Source organism: Neoarius graeffei, chromosome 9 (assembly GCF_027579695.1).
Source record: "Neoarius graeffei isolate fNeoGra1 chromosome 9, fNeoGra1.pri, whole genome shotgun sequence".
NCBI classification, from domain to species: Eukaryota; Metazoa; Chordata; class Actinopteri; order Siluriformes; family Ariidae; genus Neoarius; species Neoarius graeffei.
The window spans coordinates 2,869,042-2,893,058 of NC_083577.1; the positions used below are offsets into that span (position 1 = coordinate 2,869,042).

Consider the following 24,017-nt stretch of genomic DNA (forward strand, 5'->3'; position numbering starts at 1 on the left):
GCATACGACCATCAGGCAATCCTAGATCTCTATGTGAATCCAGAAGCGGAGTACTCATAGAAGTGACCACTCTGGATCTACTCCGTAGCCTTGGACTGTTACGTCGGCTACATCCAGCGGCCTATGGAGCAGCTGAACCTTGTACCAGAGGAGTCCGCCAGCGGAGGAGACGGAGACGGTGTGACAAAGTGGAAGCGGGGATGCCGAGCAGGGCTAACAGCTAAGCTAAAGGCTAACCTGTGTAGAATGCCGCTTCCTTCCATCCTGCTGTCTAACATCTGCTCCTTAGAGAACAAACTGGACTACCTGAAGCTGGAATTAACAACAAAACGGGAGGTGAGAGACTGTTGCGCCATAATTCTCACAGAAACATGGTTAAAACCATCCATCCCAGACAACGCCGTTAGCATAGAGGGGCTAACAACATTCTGGTCAGACAGATGCAGCTCTCTTACAGGTAATCCCGGGGCGGCGGTGTTTGCATATACGTACACCAATAATAACTGGTGCAACAACGGGGAGATAGTCTCAAGTCACTGTTCTACTCATGTAGAACTACTGACTGTTAAATGCAGGCCCTTTTATTTACTCCGGGAATTCACTATTATTATCATCACAGCAGTGTACAGTCCGCCCAGTGCAAACACCAGAGAAGCCCTGAATGGCCTATACTGTTCCATCAGTGAATTGCAATCTACACATCCTGAGGGAATTTTCATCGTGGCAGGGGACTTTAATCAGGCAAATATGAAAACTGTTTTTCCTCACTTCCACCAGTATGTGGATTTTGCAACCAGGGGAGAGAACACGCTGGACCTGGCTTACAACAACATCAAAGAGGCATTCATGGCTGCAACCCGCCCCCACCTTGGCTCCTCAGACCATCTCTCTGTGATGCTAATACCTGCATGCAAGCCCCTGCTGATCAGGAAAAAAAACCACAATGAAGCAGGTGAGGGTTTGGCCTGCAGGAGCTATGGAAACATTACAGGACTGCTTCGAGCACACAGACTGGGACATGTTCAAGGCAACTCCAACAGACAATGATCACACGCAGGTGGAGGAGTATGCTGAGTCTGTCTCTGCATTCATTCAGAAATGCATGGAGGATGTTAGTGTGATCAGAAACATCTCCACACGGGCCAACGAAAAACCCTGGATCACCAGAGAGGTATGCACAATGCTGAAAGCACAGAATGTTGCTTTTAAATCTGGTGACATGGTGGCACTCAGAACAGCTAGAGCCAACCTGAACCGTGCCATAAGAACTGCAAAGCGTGCCCATGGCCAGAAAGTGCAGGACTTCTTCCATGGCCCCATGAATACCAGACAAATGTGGCAGGGTATCCAAGTCATCACAGACTACAAAGCTACTCCTCCCCCCTGCGACGATAACATGAACTTTCTCAACAAACTCAATAACTTCTTTGGGAGGTTTGAGGCACTCAACACCACTCCTGTGAGGAAATTTATTCCTCGCCCTGATGAGCAGCCGATCAGTCTGGACACAGCTAATGTCCACAGAACCCTGAGGAGAGTGAACACATGGAAAGCAGCCAGTCCTGATGGCATACCAGGATGGGTGCTCAAAGAATGTGCTGATCAGCTGGCTGGGGTTCTCACGGACATCTTCAACACCTTGTTGATCCAGGCTGTGGTACCAACATGTCTAAAGACTGCTACAATCATCCCGGTGCCTAAAAAAACCATAATCTCCTCCCTCAACAATTACTGCCCTGTAGCACTCACCCCCATACTGATGAAGTGTTTCGAAAGGCTGGTAAAGGACCACAGTGTCTCCAGACTCCTCACCCACATTCAACCCGTACCAGTTTGCTTATTGCCCTAATCACTCCACAGAGGATGCCATCTCCATCTGAGCTTAGAACATCTGGAAGGGAAGGATACACATGCAGATGTTGTTTTTGGACTTCAGCTCGGCATTTAATACCATCATCCCACAGCACCTGGTGAGCAAACTGGCCCCTCTTGGTTTCAGCTCCCCCCATGTAACTGGCTGCTTGACTTTCTCACCAACAGACGTCAGTCAATGCAGGTTGGCAACAACACCTCCAGTGTCATTTCCCTGAGCATTGGCTCCCCTCAGGGCTGTGTCCTGAGCATGCTGCTGTTCACCCTGATGACCCATGACTGCTGTCCCAGGTCCATGACTAACCGTATCAGGAAGTTTGAAGATGACACAACAGTAGTGGGCCTTATCCAGGGTGACAACGATGTGGCCTACAGAGAGGAGGTGATACACCTAGTGGACTGGTGCAAAACCAACAACCTGGTCCTGAATGTCGCCAAAACCAAGGAGATCATCGTTGACTTCAGGAAGAGCCGGCCCACTCACACACCACTCATAATCAACGACACAGCAGTGGAGAGAGTCAGCAGCACAAAGTTCCTGGAGGTGCAGATAACGGACACTCTGACCTGGTCCCATCATACCGGGGCCCTTGTAAAGAGGGCTCAGAAGTGCATGCACTTTCTGTGCCGGATGAAGAAGGCACATCTCTCCCCTCCAATTCTCACCACTTTCTACAGAGGCACTATAGAGAGCATACCGACTTGCTGCATTCTCTGTCTGGTCAGGAGCCTGTAGGGCCTCTGACTGGAAATCCCTGCAGAGGGTGGTGAAGACAGTGGAGAAAATCATCGGGACTTCACTTCCTCTGATACAGGATATTGAAGAAAAATGTTGCCTGACCAGGGCTCACAACATCAGCAGAGACACCTCCCACCCCCACTATGGACTGTTCTCGCTGCTGGTTTCTGGAAAGAGGCTATGCAGCCTCCGGAGCAGAATAGCCAGGTTCTACAACAGCTTTTTCCCACATGCCATAAGACTGTTGAACCGAATTAACCCCTCCACCACCACCTAGGCAATATACTTTATATTCAGACAATACACTTTATATTGTATGTAGGACTTTATACACAATTTTCTTTTATATATATTTTTTTTTTCAGGTAATATACTTGCTGCTGTTTCGTTCTGCACTACACTGAGCCAAAGCAATGAAATCTCATTCTGATGTGAATTGTTTGATGCAAATCTGAATGACAATAAAGAAAGTCTAAAAAAAAAAAAGAGCTGAAGGCATGTACAGTACTGTTGAAACGTCATTTCATTATTTTTAAGCCATTTTTGGTCTACAGCATTTCTTTATGATTTGATGATGATTACCACCACTGTAACAAAATAAAAATAAAAAAATCAGTGATTTTTGAGAATACTATACTGTACCTTCAATGTTCACAGTGGCCATTGTTTTGTCTGTTCCACAGTCACAGACATACTGGCCCTTGTCTTTGTTCTCCACTTTCTTAATCTGGAGAATTCTTCGGTTACCCTCAGCCTTCATGGAAACTGTCTTTGAGGCACTAATTTCAACCTCATTATGGAACCACTTAACAGGAACATCTTTGCTCAGCTCACAGTCAAGACTGACATCATCTTTCTCGACTGCAGTGTAGTCTTGAAGTTTAACTGTGAAGTAGGCATCTCCCTCTAAAAAACAGAAACATCAGTGAGCTACAGTAAAGCGCTTTTCAAGTGATCTCCATCACTTCAATTTGCAAGTTCGGAATACCACAAGAGAAAAAAAGAATAAATTAAAAAAAATATATATATATATATATATATATATATATATATATATATATATATATATATATATATATATATATATAGTTCACTGCACTGGAGGTCAGTGATTACAATTATTAAAATAGCAGAAATACATCCAAAAAAATAATTACCTAGGACTGTCAAATTTGCTGTAGTTGATAATCCTTTAGCCTCTGCCTTTATTTGGCAAGTATCATCTAGTGTGACTTCCTTGATTTCTAATATATGTCTCTTTCCAGCAGCACGGGTAAGCACTGTTCTGCTCGGATGCAGTTTCTTTTCATTTTTGTACCACGTCACTGGCACATTCTCATGAGAGAGCTCAATCTCAAACTGAGCCGTTTCACCTTCCTTCACAGTCTGATCCGACATTGGTGAGACAAACTTCAGTCTAATACCTTTAACACACAATTAGTTGAGTGAAGTCATATTACGAAGAATGAAATGCAGTGTGGATGATGACATTATAACACAGCTTGAACCATGACTTACCCTCCACTGTCAGTTTAGCTGCTGATGTTTTGCCTAAGACCTCAATACTGTAATCCCCCTCATCATCAAATTCACAGTGGTTTATAACCAATATGTGTTTCTTTCCATCATCAATGATGTCATATTTCTTGTCGGATGATATAATATCAGATCCTCTATACCAAATCACTTTAGGCACATCTTTAGTGATGATACACTCAAACTTTGCTTGTTTCTTTTCAGGCACTGAAACATCCTTCAGTGGTACTACAAAGTCCATTTCAATTTCTGGGAATTGAAATGAAGGTTATCCAGAAATGTTACTTACAGACAAACATATATTCATAATTTCTTTCTCTTTTGTTAATCAACATACCTTTGACTGTAAGCATTGCGCTTGTGATGGCATTCAGGGCTTGGTATGTTACTTCTCCCGCCTGATCAAGCTGAACATTTTTCAAAGTAAGGAATCGCTTCTTTCCCTCTGCTCTGATATCACATGTCTTGAAAAAGAAATACAAATTCAAATGTGTCCAATATTACAGTTTGTCTGTGTTCACTGTGTAATTACAACCCCAAGTCCAAAAAAGTTGGGACGCTGTGCACAACATAAATAAAAACAGAATGAAGATTTGCAAATCATGGAAACCCTATATTTAATTTAAAATAGTACAAAGACAACATATCAAATGTTGAAACTGAGAAATTGTATTTTTTTGTGAAAAATATATGCTCATTTTAAATTTAATGTCAGCAACACATTTCAGAAAAGTTGGGACGGGGCAACAAAAGACTGAAAAAGTTGTGTTATGCTTTAAAAAATCCTAATTTGGTTAATTGGCAACAGGTCAGTACAATGATTGGGGATAAAAAGAGCATCCCAGAGAGGCGGAGTCTCTCAGGAGTAAAGATGGGGCAGGGTTCACTGCTCTGTGAAAGATTGTGTGGGCAAACAGTGCAACAATTTAAAAATAATGTTCAATGTAAAATTGCACAGAATTTGTGGATCATATCATCTATGGTCCATAATATCATTAAAAGATTCAGAGAATCTGGAGAAATCTCTGTATGCAAGAGACAAGGCTGAAAACTGACATTGGATGCCTGTGATCTTCAGGCCCTCAGGAGACACTGCATTAAAAGCAGACACGTGCCTGGAGTGGAAATCACTGTATGGGCTCAGGAACACTTCAGAAAACCATTGTCTGTGAAAACACTTCATTACTGCATCCACAAACGCAAGTTAAAACCAGATATAAACAATATCCAGAAACCCCGCCCCCTTCTCTGGGCCCGAGCTCTTTTACGATGGACTGAGGTGAAGTGGAAAACTGTCCCAGGGTCTGACGAATCAAAAGTAGAAATTCTGTTTAGAAATCATGGACACCACGTCCTCCAGGCTAAAGAGGAGAGGAACCATCCAGCTTGTCATCAGTGCACAGTTCAAAAGCATTCAGCGTCTGTGATGGTATGAGGGGGCGTTAGTGCACATGACATGGGTAGCTTGTACATCTGGGAAGGCATCATTAATGCTGAATGATATAAACATGTTTCAGAGCAACATGCTGCCATCCAGACTAAATCTTTTTCAGGGAAGGCCTTCCTTCTTTCAGCAAGACAACGCCAAACCGCTTTCTGCACATATTACAACTGCGTGGCTCCGGAGTAAAAGAGTCCAGGTGCTAAACTGGCCTGCTGCAGTCCAGACCTGTATCCTATTTAAAGCATTTGGTGCATTATGAAGCGCAAAATATGACAAAGGAGACCCCGAACTGCTGAGCAACTGAAATTGCATATCAGGCAAGAATGGGACAATATTCCTCTTTCAAAACTACAGCAATTGGTCTCCTCAGTTCCCAAACGTTTACAGAGTGTTGTTAAAAGTAGAGGTGATGCAACACAGCAGTAAACGCCCCTGTTCCAACTTTCCTGAAATGTGTTGCTGATATCAAATTCAAAATGAGCAGATATTTAAAAAAAATAATAATAATAAAATTTCTCAGTTTCAGCATCTGATATGTTGTCTTTGTATTAATTTCAATGAAATATGGGGTTTCCATGATTTGCAAATCATCGCATTCTGTTTTTAGTTGCATTTTACACAGTGTCCCAACTTTTTTGGAATTTGGGTTGTATCAACCCCCCTTTTGTGAATGTCTTACCGGTGATCTTGTTAGGACCTGCCCTTTAAGTTTCCATTCTCCAGGCACATCATCCTCAGAGATTTCAGTATCAAAATTGGCCTCCTCTTTTTCAACCACTTCCACGCTAGCAAGAGGTTTCAGGATCTCAGCTTCACGATCTGTATTATTATTTAAAAAAAATACACATTATACAATGTATATATAAATATTAGGGCTGTCGAAGTTAACGCGTTATTAGTGCGTTAACGCAATTTAATTTGATTGCAATTTAAAAAAATGACTGCGTTATCGCAGGGTATTTAAACAACAGTGAATTGGGCTCATCTTGGTAAGGAACAATGCAGATTTTCGCAGGTGACTAGCATGCAAAATAAAGCTAGTTATAACATTAACTTTGTGGTAAAACGTAGCTCTACAACTTGTCAAATAAACCCGCAACATGGTCAGTTAAATTGTAGTCTGCATATGCGATGCGGTGCGAGTTCCGTTTACTTTCACTTTACTGGGTGAAATGTGTTGATATCTGATGGGCTGCGATCGGGAATGCGCACATTCCCTTTTCTCCACCTGTAGATTGTAGGTAGCCTAGCGATTTCCAAATAGCCTACTGCTTCACTTGAATGAACTTGCAGGAGTCAAACTACTTCCTCTTTGCTCTTCGAAGTGTAGCTTGCAGCCATTACAGTTGAGAAAAAAATATAGTCTGTTATTTCTCCAAATCGTATTTTGCACATAGCCTGTGCCCAACAGATGTCTGATAGGCTACATTGGAAAGAATACGCTGCATGCCTAGATCTAATATCAAAACCCGAATGTCAAATATTTGTGCATTAGGCTTATATATTGTCTATCATAGAGAAGATGAGCCTTATAATTGACAGGGAGCATCAGAGCATATATTCAAATGTTTGCTCTGATGTAGAAATGTATTTGAGTACAATTTAAACAGATGTTTAAAGATTTTTTTGTGATTAATCGCGATTAACTATATAATTTTATGAGATTAATCGCGATTAAAAATTTTAATCTTTTGACAGCCCTAATAAATATATAAATTAAGAGACAATTGTAATACTATTACAAACCTCCAAGTGTCAGTTTCGCTGGGTATCTACGACCTTCCACTTCAATGGCATACTGATCAGCATCATCTGGTTGAGCATTCTTAATAGTCAAGGTGATGCCTTTTCCATCCTTCTTGACTTCAGTCTTATCTGTAGGTTCATTTGGAATCTCTTCATTTCCCTTAAACCATTTCCAGTTGGGAGTGTCTTTGACGAGCTCGCACTTGAAGGTAGCAGTGGCCTTTGGTTTCACGTGCTGGTCCCTCAGTGGTCTCACCAACCAGTCTCTGATGATCTCTGCCAGTCAAAGAAAAAAAATCAGGTGAACACAGATCCTCCACCTTAAGGGTATATGCAATATTAACAGGCTCACATGTACATACCTATGACTTTAACATTGGACTGAGTTTTGAGATTTTCACATTCGCATGTATAAACACCAGCATCATCATCATTTGCATCCTGGATTGTTACAGCATGTTGGAGTCCAATAATATTGATGGCAACCTTGCCAGCAATTTCTGAAAGTAGCTTTCCATCCTTCTTCCAAATCACATTCCTGTCTTTGCTTAACTCACAGGTCAAGTACATGGGCTGCCCCTTAATTACAGAAATGTCCTCTTCCAGGTTCTTTGTGAATCTCACAGGCAATTCTGCAAAAAAGAAACAGAACAAGATCACCCTTCTCAATATCAATATTTTTCAATTACAAATAGAAGGCATTGTGTTCTTGAATTGCTTAGAGTGCTTTCACACTTAGTCTATTTGCTTAGTCTGAATCAGAGAGAAACAGATAGTTCTATTTGATTCAGTTTCACACTGCACATAATTCAGTGAACCCAGAAATAGGGGGACGGACCACTGGCCAAAAAAAAAAAAAGATTAAGGATGTTTGGGTCTAGAAATGTCCTCTTATATACGCATTTCTGTCATTGCTCAGAAATACAATAACAAGAAAAATAACCAAACCAAGTGAATACAGAATTCATTGATATCACCCAGACACAGAGAACATGAATTATATAAATAACAAAAACATATAAGTTTGAGTCTTTGTTGTTGTTGTGGGATTAATTTTTATCCATCAGTCATAATACTGAGAAAACATCACATCCCTGCAGAACTACAGCTCTGACCTTATACACCGATCAGCTATAACATTAAAACCACTGATAGGTGAAGAAGTGAATATCACTGATTCTCTCATTACAATGTGACCTGTCAAGGGGTGGGGTTTATTAGGCAGCAAGAGAACAGTCAGTTCTTGAAGTTGATGTGTTGGAAGCAGGAAAAATGGGCGACTGTAAGGATCCAAGCGACTTTAACAAGGGCCAAATTGTAATGGTGAGATGACTGGGTCTGAGCATCTTCAAAATGGCACATCTTGTGGGGTGTTCCCAGTATGCAGTGGTTAGTACCGAACAAAAGTGGTCCAAGGATCCAAAGAAAAACTGGTGAACCGGCAACAGGGTCATGGGTGTAGAAGGCTCATTGATTCGCATGGGGCACAAAGGCTAGCCCATATGGTCCAATCCCACAGAAGAGCTTCTGGAGCACAAACTGCTGAAAACTTTCATGCTGGCTAAAATACAAAGGTGTCAGTGTTAACTTTTTCAGCAGTTTGTGCTACAGTAGCTCTTCTGTGGGGTTGGACCATATGGGCTAGCCTTTGTGCCCCATGCGAATCAATGAGCCTTCGACACCCATGACCCTGTCGCCAGTTCACCGGTTGTCCTTCCTTTTGTTTGGTACTAACCACTGCATACCGGGAACATCCCACAAGATGGGCCATTTTGAAGATGCTCAGACCCAGTCATCTCACCATCACAATTTGGCCCTTGTCAAAGTCGCTCAGATCCTTACACTCGCCCATTTTCCCTGTTTCCAACACATCAACTTCAAGAACCGACTGTTCTCTTGGTGCCTAATAAACCCCGCCCCTCGACAGGTCACATTGTAATGAATCAATGATATTCACTTCACCTCTCAGTGGTTTTAAATGTTATAGCTGATCGGTATATATAAATACTTCAACCCAAAATATGTGCATTTGGTTTATTTCCACCAGTCAGGCTGATTTGGAGTGATATCAAAGCACACTAGAGTTTGTTTGGAGTCAGACTGAGACCACCTCACTCAGACAGTCTCTGCCCAGATGTTTTTGGCCCACACCCAAAAAGAACCACCTGCACAAAGAACCACACTGAGGGAAGAACACACCAGGGTTCCATTCAAAGGGACTTGTTGATGCATATATGAAAACACCCTTACAGAATTATCATATATTACCTTCAACAATAAGTTTGGCAGTGGAGGTCTTCTCTTTATTTCCAAGCTTGCCAACACATGTGTATTCCCCTGTGTCAGACAGCTGGACATCGATAATGGCCAGTTTTCGGTCTTTTCCATCAGACGTGAACTTGTGCTTTGGACCTTCCCTCAGGTTACTTCCATCCTTCATCCATGAAGTTATAGCAGTAGAAGGAGAAATCTGGCACTCAAACACAGCAGAGGAACCAATAGACTCAGCCTCCTGCAACACAATGTCTTTAAGCTCCTTTACAAATTTCAGAGGAACAGCCTTAAGTGTGTATTCAAATGGGGATTCTCCTGGAGGTTTGTCACCACCAGTACCACGTTTCAGTCCTCTTCCTCGTCCAACATCACCAGGAGAAGGAGTTTGTTTTGCTATAATGCAAATAGAGGAGATCGTTAAACATTTATCAACAAGTGATGTTCAAGAAAGGCATACATTAAAAAGAATAAGAAGCAAAAAAAGACATACAAATAGATGATCAAACAAACAGAACATGCATTGACCATGAATAACAAAAACAACCAATATAATGCAGGCCTAATTTTAGTGCTCGGAAGTATTGTAATTTAGTATAAATACACAGGTGATTATAGAAAATTGCGTGCACTGATTGGTCGAGAGATTCTGACTATTTCTTGATAATCACCTCGAGTGACTCAGCAAAATGGCAGCCAATCGCTTCATCACCGTAAGTGAGGAAGAATTACTAATGATGAAAGAAAATGCTGTTCCTAAAAGCACTAAAAATGCTCCGAAGTTTGGTCTAAAACCATTCAAAGGTAAAATGGGATTAGGATTTATTTTATCAATTTCAAAACAAAGCATTTTATGGCAGTCGGTGTAGATAAGTGACAAGTCTGCGCTGCAAAGTTATTACATGTACATACCACTTGAAGTTTGAAATTTTTCTAGAACTGCCACCTTATTGTGGTGGAGGGGTTTGTGTGCTTGAATGATCCTAGGAGCTATGTTGTCAGGGGCATTATGCCCCTGTCAGGGTTTCCCAAGGCAGACAAGTCCTAGGTGACAGGCCAGACCAAGAGCAGTTCACCAGAACCCTTATGGAGAAACCATCAAGGACCGTGACGTCACCCGGTATGGCGCAGCCAGGCCCCCACCCTGGAGCCAGGCCTGGGGTTGGGGCTCGTATGCAAGCGCTTGGTGGCCGGGCCTTTGCCCATGGGGCCCAGCCGGGCTCAGCCCAAAGAGGTGACGTGGGCCCGACCTCCTGTGGGTTCACCACCCACAGAGGTAGCAGTAGGGGACTGGTGCAGTGTGGATTGGGTGGCAGTCGAAGGCAGGGGCCTCGACGACCTGATCCCCGGACACAGCGGCTAGCTGTTGGGACATGGAATGTCACTTCGCTGGGGGGGAAAGAGCCTGAGCTTGTGCAGGAGGTTGAGAGGTACTGCTAGAGATAGTCGGGCTCACCTCCTTGCACAGCTTGGGCTCTGGAACCCAGCTCCTCGAGAGGGGCTGGACTCTCCACTTCTCTGGAGTCGCCCATGGTGAGTGGCGGCGGGCTGGTGTGGGCTTGCTTATAGCTCCCCAGCTCAGCCGCCATGTGTTGGAGTTTACCCGAGTGAACGAGAGGGTCGCCTCTCTGCGCCTTCGGATTGGGGAGAGGGCTCTTGCTGTTGTTTGTGCCTATGGGCCGAATAGCAGTATAGAGTATCCGGCCTTCTTGGAGTCCCTGGGAGAGGTACTGAGGGGTGCTCAGACTGGGGACTCCATTGTGTTACTGGGGGACTTCAATGCTCACGTGGGCAATGACAGTGACACCTGGAGGGGCGTGGTTAGGAGGAATGGCCTCCCCGATCTGAACCCGAGTGGTGTTTTGTTATTGGACTTCTGTGCTAGTCACGGTTTGTCCATAACGAACACCATGTTCGAGCATAGGGGTGTCCATAAGTGCACGTGGCACCAGGACACCTTAGGTCGGAGGTCGATGATAGACTTTGTTGTCGTTTCATCTGATCTCCGGCCCTATGTCTTGGACACTCGGGTGAAGAGAGGGGCTGAGCTGTCAACTGATCACCACCTGGTGGTGATTTGGATCCGCTGGCGGAGGAGGAAGCTGGACAGACCTGGCAGGCCCAAACGTATGGTGAGGGTCTGCTGGGAATGTCTGGCCGAGCACTCTGTTGGGGAGGTCTTTAACTCCCACCTCCGGGAGAGCTTTTCCCAGCTTCCGAGGGAGGCGGGGGACATTGAGTCTGAGTGGACCATGTTCTCTACCTCCATTGTGGACGCAGCTGTTTGGAGCTGTGGCCACAAGGTCTCCAGTGCCTGTCGTGGCGGCAATCCCCGAACCCGGTGGTGGACAGCAGAAGTAAGGGATGCCATCAAGCTGAAGAAGGAGTCCTATCGGGCCATGTTGACCTCCGGGACCCCTAAGGCAGCTGACGGGTATCGGCAGGCCAGGCGTGCTGCAGCTCGGGCAGTTGCGGAGGCAAAAACTCGGAACTGGGAGGAGTTCGGGGAGGCCATGGAGAAGGACTATCGGTCGGCCTCGAAGAAATTCTGGCAAACCGTCTGGCACCTCAGGAGGGGGAAGCAGTACTCTGCCAACACTGTTTACAGTGCGGGTGGGGAGCTGTTGACCTCGACTGGGGACATTGTCGGGCGGTGGAAGGAATACTTTGAGGATCTCCTCAATCCCACCATCATGTCTTCCATTGAGGAGACTGAGGCTGATGACTCAGAGGTGGACTCATCCATTACCCAAGCCAAAGTCACTGAGGTGGTTTGCAAGCTCCTCGGTGGCAAGGCACCGGGGGGTCGGGGGTGGATGAGATCCGCCCTGAGTATCTCAAGTCTCTGGATGTTGTGGGGCTGTCTTGGTTGACACGCCTCTGCAACATCGCGTGGCGGTCGGGGACAGTGCCTCTGGAGTGGCAGACTGGGGTGGTGGTCCCTCTTTTTAAGAAAGGGGACCGGAGAGTGTGCTCCAATTATAGGGGAATCACACTTCTCAGCCTCCCAGGGAAAGTTTACTCTAGGGTACTGGAGAGGAGAATTCAACCAATAGTTGAACCTCGGATCCAGGAGGAACAATGCGGTTTTCGTCCTGGTCGCGGAACACTGGACCAGCTCTATACCCTTCATAGGGTGCTCGAGGGTTCATGGGAGTTTGCCCAACCAGTCCACATGTGCTTTGTGGATCTGGAGAAGGCATTCGACCGTGTCCCCCGTGGTATTCTGTGGGGGGTGCTTCGGGAGTATGGGGTTCGGGGCTCTTTGCTAAGGGCTGTCCGGTCCCTGTACGAACGGAGCAGGAGTCTGGTTCGCATTGCCAGCAGTAAGTCAGACCTGTTCCCAGTGCATGTTGGGCTTCGGCAGGGCTGCCTTTTGTCACCGGTTCTGTTCATAATTTTTATGGACAGAATTTCTAGGTGCAGCCAGGGGCCGGAAGGAATCCTGTTTGGGAACCACAGGATTTCATCTCTGCTTTTTGCGGATGATGTTGTCCTGTTGGCTTCTTCAAACCAGGACCTCCAGCATGCACTGGGGCGGTTTGCAGTTGAGTGTGAAGCGGTTGGGATGAGAATCAGCACCTCCAAGTCCGAGGCCATGGTTTTCGACCGGAAAAGGATGGGTTGCCCTCTCCAGGTTGGTGGAGAAGTCCTGCCTCAAGTGGAAGAGTTTAAGTATCTCGGGATCTTGTTCACGAGTGAGGGAAGGATGGAGCGTGAGATTGACAGGCGGATCGGTGCAGCCTCCGCAGTGATGCGGTCGCTTTACCCGTCCGTCGTGGTGAAGAAGGAGCTGAGCCAAAAGGCGAAGCTCTCAATTTACCGGTCAATCTATGTTCCGACTCTCACCTATGGTCATGAGCTTTGGGTAATGACCGAAAGAACAAGATCGCGGATACAAGCGGCCGAAATGAGTTTCCTTCGCAGGGTGGCTGGGCGCTCCCTTAGAGATAGGGTGAGAAGCACAGTCGCTCAGGAGGAGCTCGGAGTAGAGCCGCTGCTCCTCCACATCGAGAGGAACCAGCTGAGGTGGCTCGGGCATCTTTTTCGGATGCCTCCTGGACGCCTCCCTGGGGAGGTGTTCCAGGTATGTCCCCCCGGGAGGAGGCCCCGGGGAAGACCCAGGACATGCTGGAGGGACTATGTCTCTCGGCTGGCCTGGGAACGCCTCGGTGTTCTTCCCGAGGAGCTGACCGAGGTGTCTGGGGAGAGGAAAGTTTGGGCTTCCATGCTTAGACTGCTGCCTCCGCGACCCGGTCCCGGATAAAGCGGCAGAAGACGAGATGATTTTTTAAAAATAATCACCTGTGTATTTACTAGTGCATCTCAAAAAATTAGAATATTGTGAAAAAGTTCAATATTTTCCATCAGTTATTTAAGAAAGTGAAAATGTTATATATTATAGACTCATTATACATAAACTAAAAGTTTCAAGCATTTTTCTATTTTAATTTTAATCAGTATGGCATACAGTACAAAACCATAAAAAACCCATCTCAAAACATTAGAATATTTCGTTTCGAATTTGAGTAAAACAGTATGAACACAGTGTATCTCTCGGTCTAGTTCAGTACACACAACCACAATCATGGGGAAGACTGCTGACTTGACTGTTGTCCAGAAGATGATCACTGATGCCCTCCACAAGGAGGGTAAGCCACAAAAGGTCATTGCTGAAAAGGGTGGCTGGAAAAGGTGCACAAGCAACAGGGATGGCTGCAGTCTTGAGAGGATTGTCAAGAAAAGTTGATTCAAGAACTTGGGAGAGCTTCACAAGGAGTGGACTGAGGCTGGTGTCAGTGTATCAAGACCCATCACGAACAGACATCTTCAAGAAAGGGGATACAACTTTCGCATTCCTAATATCAAGCTACTCCTGAGCCAGAGACAATGTCAGAAGTGTCTTATCTGGGCTCAGGAGAGAAAGAAATGGACTGTTGCTCAGTGGTCCAAAGTCCTCTTTTCAGATGAAAGTACATTTTGCATTTAATTTGGAAATCACAGTTCTAGAGTCTGGAGGAAGAGTGGAGAAGCACAGAATCCAAGGTGTTTGAAGCCCAGTGTGAAGTTTCCACAGTCTGTGATGATTTGGGGTGCCATGTCATCTGCTGGTGTTGGTCCACTGTATTTTATCAAGTCCAAAGTCAACACAGCCATCTACCAGGAGATTTTAGAGCACTTCATGCTTCCATCTGCTGATGAGCTTTTTGGAGATGCTGATTTCCTTTTCCAGCAGGACTTAGCACCTACCCACAGTGCCAAAACTACTACCAAATGGTTTGCTGACCATGATATTACTGTTTGATTGGCGAGCCAACTTGCCTGACCTGAACCCCATAGAGAATCTATGGGGTATTGTCAAGAGGAAGATGAGAAACACCCGACCCAAAAATACAGATACGCTGAAGGCCACTATCAAAGCAACCTGGGCTTCAATAACACCTCAGCAGTGCCACAGACTGATCACCTCCATGCCACACCGCATTGATACAGTAATTCATGGTAAAGGAGTCCCAACCAAGTATTGAGTGTATAAATGAATATACTTTTCAGAAGTTGGATATTTCTGTATTGTAAATCCTTTTTTGATTGATCTTAGGGAATATTCTAATAATTTGAGATACTGGATTTCTGATTTTCATGAGCTATAAGCCATAATCATCAAAATTAAAACAAAAAAGGCTTTAAATATTTCACTTTACATGTAATGAATATAGAATATATGAAAGTTTACCTTTTTGAATTAAATTATGAAAAAAAGGAACTTTTTCATGGTATTCTAATTTTTTGAGATGCACTAGTATACTAAAACAATTATCTGCCTCAGGCTCAGTGAATATCGGTGAATAATAACCGCAACTTCGTCTCCATTATTATTCACCGATATTCACTTCACCTTCTGCGAATAATTGTGAAATAAAAATCATTACTAGAACAAGAACAAGATGTACTGAAACATGACAGGAAGTTTAAAAGCCTGAATGTAATATTTGGAGTTTGGACCGGGCTACATCACTCAGGGAATATTATAACAAATAGTCATGCTGGTAAAAGCATGTTTGTGCATGTAAAATGAGGACGTGTCGAAGGACAGACGAAGTAAGCATACAGAAGGCAGAGAGAACTACATAAAAAAAGGATTAGGAATGTGGGTCATGCATAGAGTTTTAAATGTTGTATGAAAGCAACTGAGCAAAATAGATGCTACAGGTCAAAAAAATTCAACCTAGGTGATTTTTCTTTTGTCGAGAATAATAGTTAGGACTTTCTATGTTGTATAGTATAAATTTAAGATTTAAGATTTATCGTTTATATTTAAGATTATAGACAGACATGTATATTTCAGATTTTATTCTTATTTATCCATCCATCCATCCATTATCTGTAGCCGCTTATCCTGTTCTACAGGGTTGCAGGCAAGCTGGAACCTATCCCAACTGACTACGGGCGAGAGGCGGGGTACACCCTGGACAAGTCGCCAGGTCATCACAGGGCTGACACATAGACACAGACAACCATTCACACTCACATTCACACCTACGCTCAATTTAGAGTCACCAGTTAACCTAACCTGCATGTCTTTGGACTGTGGGGGAAACCGGAGCACCCGGAGGAAACCCACGCGGACACGGGGAGAACATGCAAACTCCACACAGAAAGGCCCTCGCCGGCCACGGGGCTCGAACCCAGGACCTTCTTGCTGTGAGGCGACAGTGCTAACCACTACACCACCGTGCCGCCCTATTCTTATTTATTTATAACTAGTGTCCCCAATTAGTAGGTTCTTGTGGCCAAGTTTGACAGTTGAATAAAGTTGTTGAATGATTGATTAATTGATTGTCAGTAAACCTGTTGAAGAAGAACAAACTACAAACATGGACACCTTGAACTACAGTTCCCAAGAACCATAGCACCCTCTGTAACCAGCCTATTGAATTCAGCTGTCACTTGTTTCCCTAATTACCATACCTCTATTTAAGCTTCCCTCACACACACACACACACACAAAATTGCAAAGTATCGTTCTGCTCTCTCAGTTTATACCAAGCCTTGTATTTCCTTACTGCCTCTCGCATTTCTGACCCTTTGCTACTTCTCTTACGTTTTTGCTCTTTGTCTTCCCTTTACTACATTGTTCGACGATCGCCCGACCCTTGCTAGTTTACCGACTCCAATTCCATTCTCTCGTCTTGGCTTTGTTTACAGTTTGCACCCCGCTCTCCTCTGCACATACATCTGTAAGTGCCTGCATTCTGACAGGATACTTCGCCAAACATGGATGTAGCGGAAGAAGCAAAGCAGACTACTCTGAACGTGTAGGGGTGTCTATTAGGAGAACATCAACAGATGCTTGCAGACCTCAACACTCGAATGGCACAATTCACAACCATGATGTTGCAGGCCCTCCTAACATGCCCTGAGTCTCCTCTTAGCCCAGCGCTACAGCTCTCCACACCAGAGAAATTCGCCGGAGATACTTTCACATGTAAACGTTTTCTATTTCAATGTTTCATGTATTTCGCTACCATGCCTAACCTGTCTGACGAGCACAAGATCACTAAATTTCTCTCCTTTCTCACTGGCAAAGCACTACAATGGGCAACTGCCATCTGGGACAAGAGCGATGAGCACACAATGTCACATGAACAGTTCCTCACCCTTTTCAAGACAGTGTTCGATCATGAACCTGAAGGGATTGAGGTCGGCGAAAGTCTGCTTACCAGCTCTCAGGGTTCTAGAAGAGTTGCAGAGTATGCCTTGGACTTCAGAACATTAGCGGCTGCCAGTGGATGGAACAGTCATGCTCTGAAAGCAGTTTTTCGCCAAAGTCTGCGCCCTGAGATTGTAAGTGAACTGGCCTGCAGAGATGAGAACCTCACACTGGACACTCTCTCAGTGACTTAGCTATTCGTCTCGACCATCTGCTGACACACCGACCCTTTATCCAAGAAAGTACCAGGCAGGTTCAACCCTCCGAGGACAGTTCACCCATGGAGGTGTGATGCACTCGGTTAGCCCATGCAGAGCATGGGAGAAGATGTAAGGAGGGTTTGTGTTTCTACTGCAGGAGCTCCGAGCATAACATCAGGCACTGTCCCATTTGTCCACCCCATGAAGCTCCAGCAGAAGGCCTAGCATGGCCTGTGAGTCTGGTGAGAAAGTTTAATTCAAAATCATTTAAGGTTCCAGTTTTATTAAAGGTGGCATCCTCCACATACGTCCTTTCTGCTTTTGTCGATTCAGGGGCAGAGGGGAACTTTTATCAGCAGTACGATCGTTCAGAGGTTCAACCTGCTTACCACCCCTCTGCACAGTACACTCAGCATTAGGACCATCAACAGAGGACCCATAGGAGACAGTCTCATCACCGCATGTACCGTTCCATTTCAGATCCAAGTAGGAGCATTACACAATGAACTCATCTCCCTGTATGTGACTACAATCATAGATCATGACATTATTCTTGGTTAACCCTGGCTACAACTCCATGACCCTTTGATCTCATGGCAAAATAAGGAAATTCTCCAATGGTCACCTACCTACTTTCAGAGTTGTCTCTCTTGCCCCCAGGTCAAGATCTCTTCCACCTCAGTAGAAAGTCCACAACCAGACTCCATGGACAACATTCCTGAATGTTATAGGGACCTTTTGGAGATCTTTAGCAAGGGGAAGGCTACCACCACACCAACCATATGACTGTGCTATCGGCCTGCTGCCAGGGATGTCACTGCCACATGGTTGTATTTATCCCCTATCCCAAAAGGAACATGCTGCCATGGAGGAGTATATTCAAGAGGCCCTCAAGCAAGGATATATCCATCCTTCCAAGTCTCCTGCATCTGCAGGTTTCTTTTTTGTGGAGAAACAAGGTGGTGGACTAAGACCTTGCATTGATTACAGAGGTCTAAACCAGGTCTCCATTAAATATTCTTATCCTCTTCCCCTTGTTCCAGCAGCTTTGGAGCAACTCAGGTTAGCAAAAATTTTCTTCTCCAAACTTGACCTACACAGCGCATATAATCTGATCAGGAAAAAGAAGGGTGATGAATGGAAAACTGCCTTCAGCACTACTGCGAGCCATTTTGAGTACCGGGTAATGCCTTATGGCCTTTCTTCAGCTCCCAGTGTGTTCCAGTGCCTAATAAATGATGTGCTACGGAACATGCTGGGTAAATATGCCATTGCTTATATGGATGATATCCTGATATACTCCCCATGAAGAAAGCCACCAGGAACATGTCAGAGCTGTTCTCAAACCATCTCTATGTAAAAGCAGAGAAGTGTGAGTTCCATCAGAGCCAAATCATCTTCCTAGGTCATATCATCAATGTAGAAAAGGTAAGCATGGATTCTTCCAAGGTCTCTGCTGTCACTTTCTGGCCAACTCCCATGTCCATCAGAGATCTTCAGCATTGCTTGGGCTTTGCAAACTTCCATCACTGGTTTATTCGGGGTTTCAGCACAATTGCGGCTCCCTCAACAGTGCTGCTAAAGAAGAGACCCAAGCACCTCCAGTGGAACCCTGAGGCAGAAGAAGCTTTCAGCCATTTCAAGCTAGCTTTCACCTCGGCCCCTATACTTCAGCATCCTGACCCAACCAAGCCTTTCATCCTAGAGGTTGATGTGTCTGATACAGGAGTGGGGGCAATCCTTTCTCAACGCTTTGGGGAGAAACATAAGCTACACCCAGTAGCATTCTTTAAAAAAAAAAAAAACTATCTTCAGCAGAGAGGAATTATGACATGGGAAACAGAGAGTTTCTCACCATTAAACTAGCCCTCAAGGAGTGGTGACATTGGTTAGAGGGAGCTACTCACCCCTTCATAATTCTCACAGATCACAAAAACCTTGAATATCTCAAGCAAGCTAAGAGGTTAAATCCACATCAGGCTAGGTGGGCACTATTTTTCACCCGATTTAATTTCACAATTTCATTTCATCCAGGTTCCAAGAATACAAAGGCAGATGCCCTCTCCTGTACCTTCAGTCCATCTCAACAAGATTCTGTTACCCAACCCATCCTACCACCTCAGTGTTTCTTACAATCTATCACCTGGTATCTAGACAGAGAAATAAGGAGATCACAGCCACAAACTAGTCCCATTCATCTCCCACCTGGTCTTCTCTACGGTACGTGCCTAAGCAGCTTCACAGTAGACTCATCACCTGGGCCCATTCATCTCCTGTCACAGGGCACCCTGGCAGTCAACACACCCACCAAATGCTAAAGAACAAGTACTGGTGGGAGAACATGCTCACGGACATTAACCAGTTTATCGCCTCATGTTCCGAATGTGCCCAAGCGAATGTTCCTAGAACCCCCCCGGGCAAACTGTGCCCGCTCCCTATTCCTCAGAGACCCTGGTCCCACATAGCCATCAATTTTATCATGAATCTCCCTCCCTCACAAGGCAACACCACAATCATGGTAACTATATCGACCAATTTTCGAAAGCACTTAAACTCATCCCAATACCTGGCATCCCCACAACTTCTCAAACCACAGAACTTCTGTTTCAACAAATCTTCAGGTACTGTGGCATTCCTGAAGACATAGTCAGTGACCGGGGCTCTCAATTTATTTCATGTTTTTGGACTAGCTTCATGGAAAGATTAGGGGTATCAGTGAGTTTCACATCTGGCTATCATCCCCAGTCAAATACCCAAGCATGCTTCCTTCTGTGGGCCGAGTATGCACAGAACTCCCTTAAACACTCTGCAACCCAGTTAACACCACTTCAGTGCATACTCGGCTACCAACCACCCCTGTTTCCCTGGGACGACACACCTAGCCAGGTACAAGCTGTTGATGACTGGTTTGCACGCAGCCAGGCAATCTGGGAGGAGGTATGTCAGTGTCTAGAGTCAGTCAATGCCAAATATAAGGAGTATGCAGATAAGCATAGAGGAGATACTCCAAACTTTTCCCCAGGCAACAGAGTATGAGTGGCCACCAAAAACCTGAGAGAACCCAACACCTGCAGAAAACTCCAACCACATTACATTGGGCCATTCAAGGTCTTGTGTCGTATCAGTAAGGTCTCGTACCATCTTGAACACCTCCCCCCCAGCCGAATATCCCCAACTTTCCATGTATCCAATCTAAAACCCACCATCCCAGGTCTGCTCACCGGCAACACATCAGTCCAGGAGCACCCAGCACTCAACTTAGAGGGTGAGCCCATCTACCAGGTAAATAAGAGCCTCGATCAAAGAAAAGGCCAAATCAAATACCTGGTAGATAGGGAAGGATATGGACCCAAGGAACAAAGTTGGGTCACGGCAAAGGACATTCTAGACCCGCTCCTCAAACAAGAATTTCACGCTCTATATCCCGACAACCAGCACCGAGAGGTAGGGGTCGTCCCGGAAAGAATGTAGCTCCCAGAGATAGCTCCTCGGGGGGAGTTCTGTCAGTAAACCTGTTGAAGATGAAGAAACTACAAATATGGACACCTTGAACTACAGTTCCCAAGAACTACAGCACCCTCTGTCACCAGCCTATTGAATTCAGCTGTCACTCATTTCCCTAATTACCTGTCCCTCTATTTAAGCTTCTCTCTCTCACACACACCATTGCGAAGTATCGTTCTGCTCTCTCAGTTCATACAAAGCCTTGAATTTCCTGACTGCCTCTCGTATTTCTGACCATTTGCTATTTCTCTTATGTTTTCGCTCTTTGCCTTCCTTTTGCTACATTGTTCGCCCAACCCTTGTTAGTTTACCGACTCTGATTACAGTCTCTTGTCTTTGTTTACAGTTTGCACCCCGCTCTCCTCTGCACATACATCTGTAAGTGCCTGCATTCTGACGATTGATTGATTGTTCTAAAAATTCTTAAGAACTCATTCGTCAGTTTTAATAATTAGGACATATGTTACAATAATATGACTGACTACTTAATAAAAGTGGGATATAAAATGTAAAACTGTACATATATATAATTTTTTTTTACTGTAACTTTTTTTCTCAAATGCATTTAATGAAACATCTCTACAGTACATCTTGGATTCAAATGTACCGGAAACTAAACAATGTAAATTACACAGATAATAAAGATTCTAAAAAAACTTACGTTTCAGTCCCCGTCCCCTCCCGGCTTCTTCTTTTGGTTTTCCCTCTGAACAAAATTTGTCAAAAATTAGTTTCATTTCATGGATATGCAGACGTGCATTATGAACAAATATGCACAACATTCATATGGAATTGTAAGAAGAACAACAACAAAATGAAAATCTTAATGAAAATAAATATAGGGTATGACACATGAGGATGATAATCATGCCACAAATGAATGAATTAATAAGTTTCATGAATGTAACAAAAGATGGCACCAATGGACATACCCCGATGGTTAACTCACAATATGGACAAACACACATTTAACAAGATGAGAGGGTGTTAAAAAGACAATATGCATTCCATAATAAAGACTGACTTGGATGAAGATAGACAACATTTAAAAATGTTTGTCATTATGGATATGAAGATGGGTAGGATGATTATTCAGGGTACAAAAGAAGATTGGATTCTGGAGAATGGGATAAAAGACTGGGATAAAAAGACATTCACTGGTGAGGAGCCACAGTTACCCTCTCACCTCGTCTACCTCCTGGTATCCCAGGAGTCTCAAGTGCACCTTCTTCCAAATACTCTGCGTCTTCAGAAGCATAACTATCTCGAGGAGAAGCCTCCCATCCCCATGCCTCATCATCTTCCTCAGCTGCAACCTCAGCCATCTCTTCTTCAAATACTTCTTCTTCCATTTGTGTCGAGATTTTTCTTAACTCCACAGCTCCAGGAGACAGCTCTTTCATTAAGAGAATCTCTTCACTTCCCTTTACATCAGGAATTTCTTTTATCTTTTTCTCTGGAGGTGAAATTTTCTTTGGCACTTTTTTCAGGATAACACTTTCAATGGAGTCTTTGGGGGAAACCTTTTCAGGGAGTGGTTTCTTAGCCACACCGGCACTTGGCTTCCTTTCCAGTGGAGTGAGCTCAATTGGTTCAGTTGGAGTCACCTTGGGTGAAGGAGACTTTTTAGGCTCCAACCCCTTCTTTGCACGTTCAACTGGTTTTAGTATAACCTCTTCTTTCTCAGGCTCCTTTGGCAAACTGCCCTTTTTGGTCACCAGAAGCTTCTTCTCTTCCTCCTTCTTTGGCGTCACTTCCTTTTTCACAGGAGTTACCTTTTTAGGAATTTCCTTCTTTTCTTCTTCTTTAGGTACCTCAAATGGCTTCTTTTCAACCACTTTTTCAGGAATTTCAGCTTCTTTTTGTGGAGGTTTTGGTTCTTTTAATAGTTCTGTCTTTGGCACCCGACTGGGTGGTGATATTTCTAGTGGCTGTCGTTCCTTGGATTCGGGAGCTTCTTTTTCTGCTGGCGGTCCAGCTGAAGGCTTCTTTGTGAAAGGCTTTAGTTGAACCTTCTCAGGTTCCTCCTCTTGTTTTGGGATCCTCTTGCCTTTCCACAATGGTGTCTCAGGCTCTTTTGTCTGTTCATCTTTTTTGGCTCTATCAACAGGTTTACGTACAGCCTCGTCTGGCTTCTTCTCATCTGGCTTAGGAGGCTCTGTTGTTTTCTTGGTGACCTCAGGTTCTTTTTGCACATCAGCTTTTTGGGGTTTTTCACCTTTGTCAAAACTAATAGGTTCTCTGCCTTTTTGAAAAGATACAGGTTCTCTTTCTGTTGGCTCCTTTTTAGTGTCTTTTTCTGGTTCAGGTACTGGTTTTCCAGGTTTTTCAAAAGGTTTTAATTTTACTGTTTCTTGTTCTTTTGTTTCAGGTGGTAGTTTCTTTACTTTCTTCAAAGCCAGGCCAGGCTCTTCAGGCACATCCTGTTTTGGAACCTTGACTACTTTCTTCTGTTCTGGCTTTTCCACAATTTTCTCTTCTGTTTTTGTCTTTTTTGGTTCTTTTTCAGGCTCTTCTGGTGTTATTTTGTCTTTTTCAGGTCTTGTTATTTCAGTTCTCTTGACACGTTCATATTTTTCAAAATGCCTTTCAGCCTCATAACTCTCGGTAATTAAAATCTCAGTGGCAGCTTCAGCATAGACCTTCTTTTCTTCATGTTCTTCTGGTGAAGGTTTATAAACCTTCTTCAATTTCACTGTTTCTTGTTCCTCATGCTTGTCTTTGGAGATCCTTGTAACTTTCTTTAGAGTTGGCATTTCTAGCTTTTCTTCCTCAGTAATAAGAATTCTCCCTTTAGATTTGAAAATGTATCACATTACAAAAAAACTAAACAAATACAGTCAAAACCCAACACAACAGACTAACACGTAATCCAGATCATCTGGACATATTGAACATGACATGACAAACATATATTAGGACCAACAGAACACAATATAATCGATGACAGTACAAAACAATACAACAAAAACATAGTGCCAAGACCTATGGGAA

The 24,017-nt window shown here is 44.2% G+C and overlaps 1 protein-coding gene across 1 annotated transcript in view; it reads right to left on the reverse strand.

Moving 5' to 3' along the window:
• The window catches only part of ttn.2 (titin, tandem duplicate 2), a 268,706-nt gene that overhangs the window by 120,914 nt on the left and 123,775 nt on the right, over positions 1 to 24,017 (reverse strand). The window contains exons 100-108 of the mRNA XM_060928918.1: positions 22,210 to 23,814; positions 9,606 to 10,004; positions 7,700 to 7,969; positions 7,338 to 7,613; positions 6,271 to 6,410; positions 4,485 to 4,611; positions 4,130 to 4,396; positions 3,769 to 4,035; positions 3,254 to 3,517 (exon numbers count right to left, since the gene is read on the reverse strand). Coding sequence (XP_060784901.1) covers positions 3,254 to 3,517; positions 3,769 to 4,035; positions 4,130 to 4,396; positions 4,485 to 4,611; positions 6,271 to 6,410; positions 7,338 to 7,613; positions 7,700 to 7,969; positions 9,606 to 10,004; positions 22,210 to 23,814 — 3,615 coding nt within the window. The remainder of the gene's footprint in view (positions 1 to 3,253; positions 3,518 to 3,768; positions 4,036 to 4,129; positions 4,397 to 4,484; positions 4,612 to 6,270; positions 6,411 to 7,337; positions 7,614 to 7,699; positions 7,970 to 9,605; positions 10,005 to 22,209; positions 23,815 to 24,017) is intronic.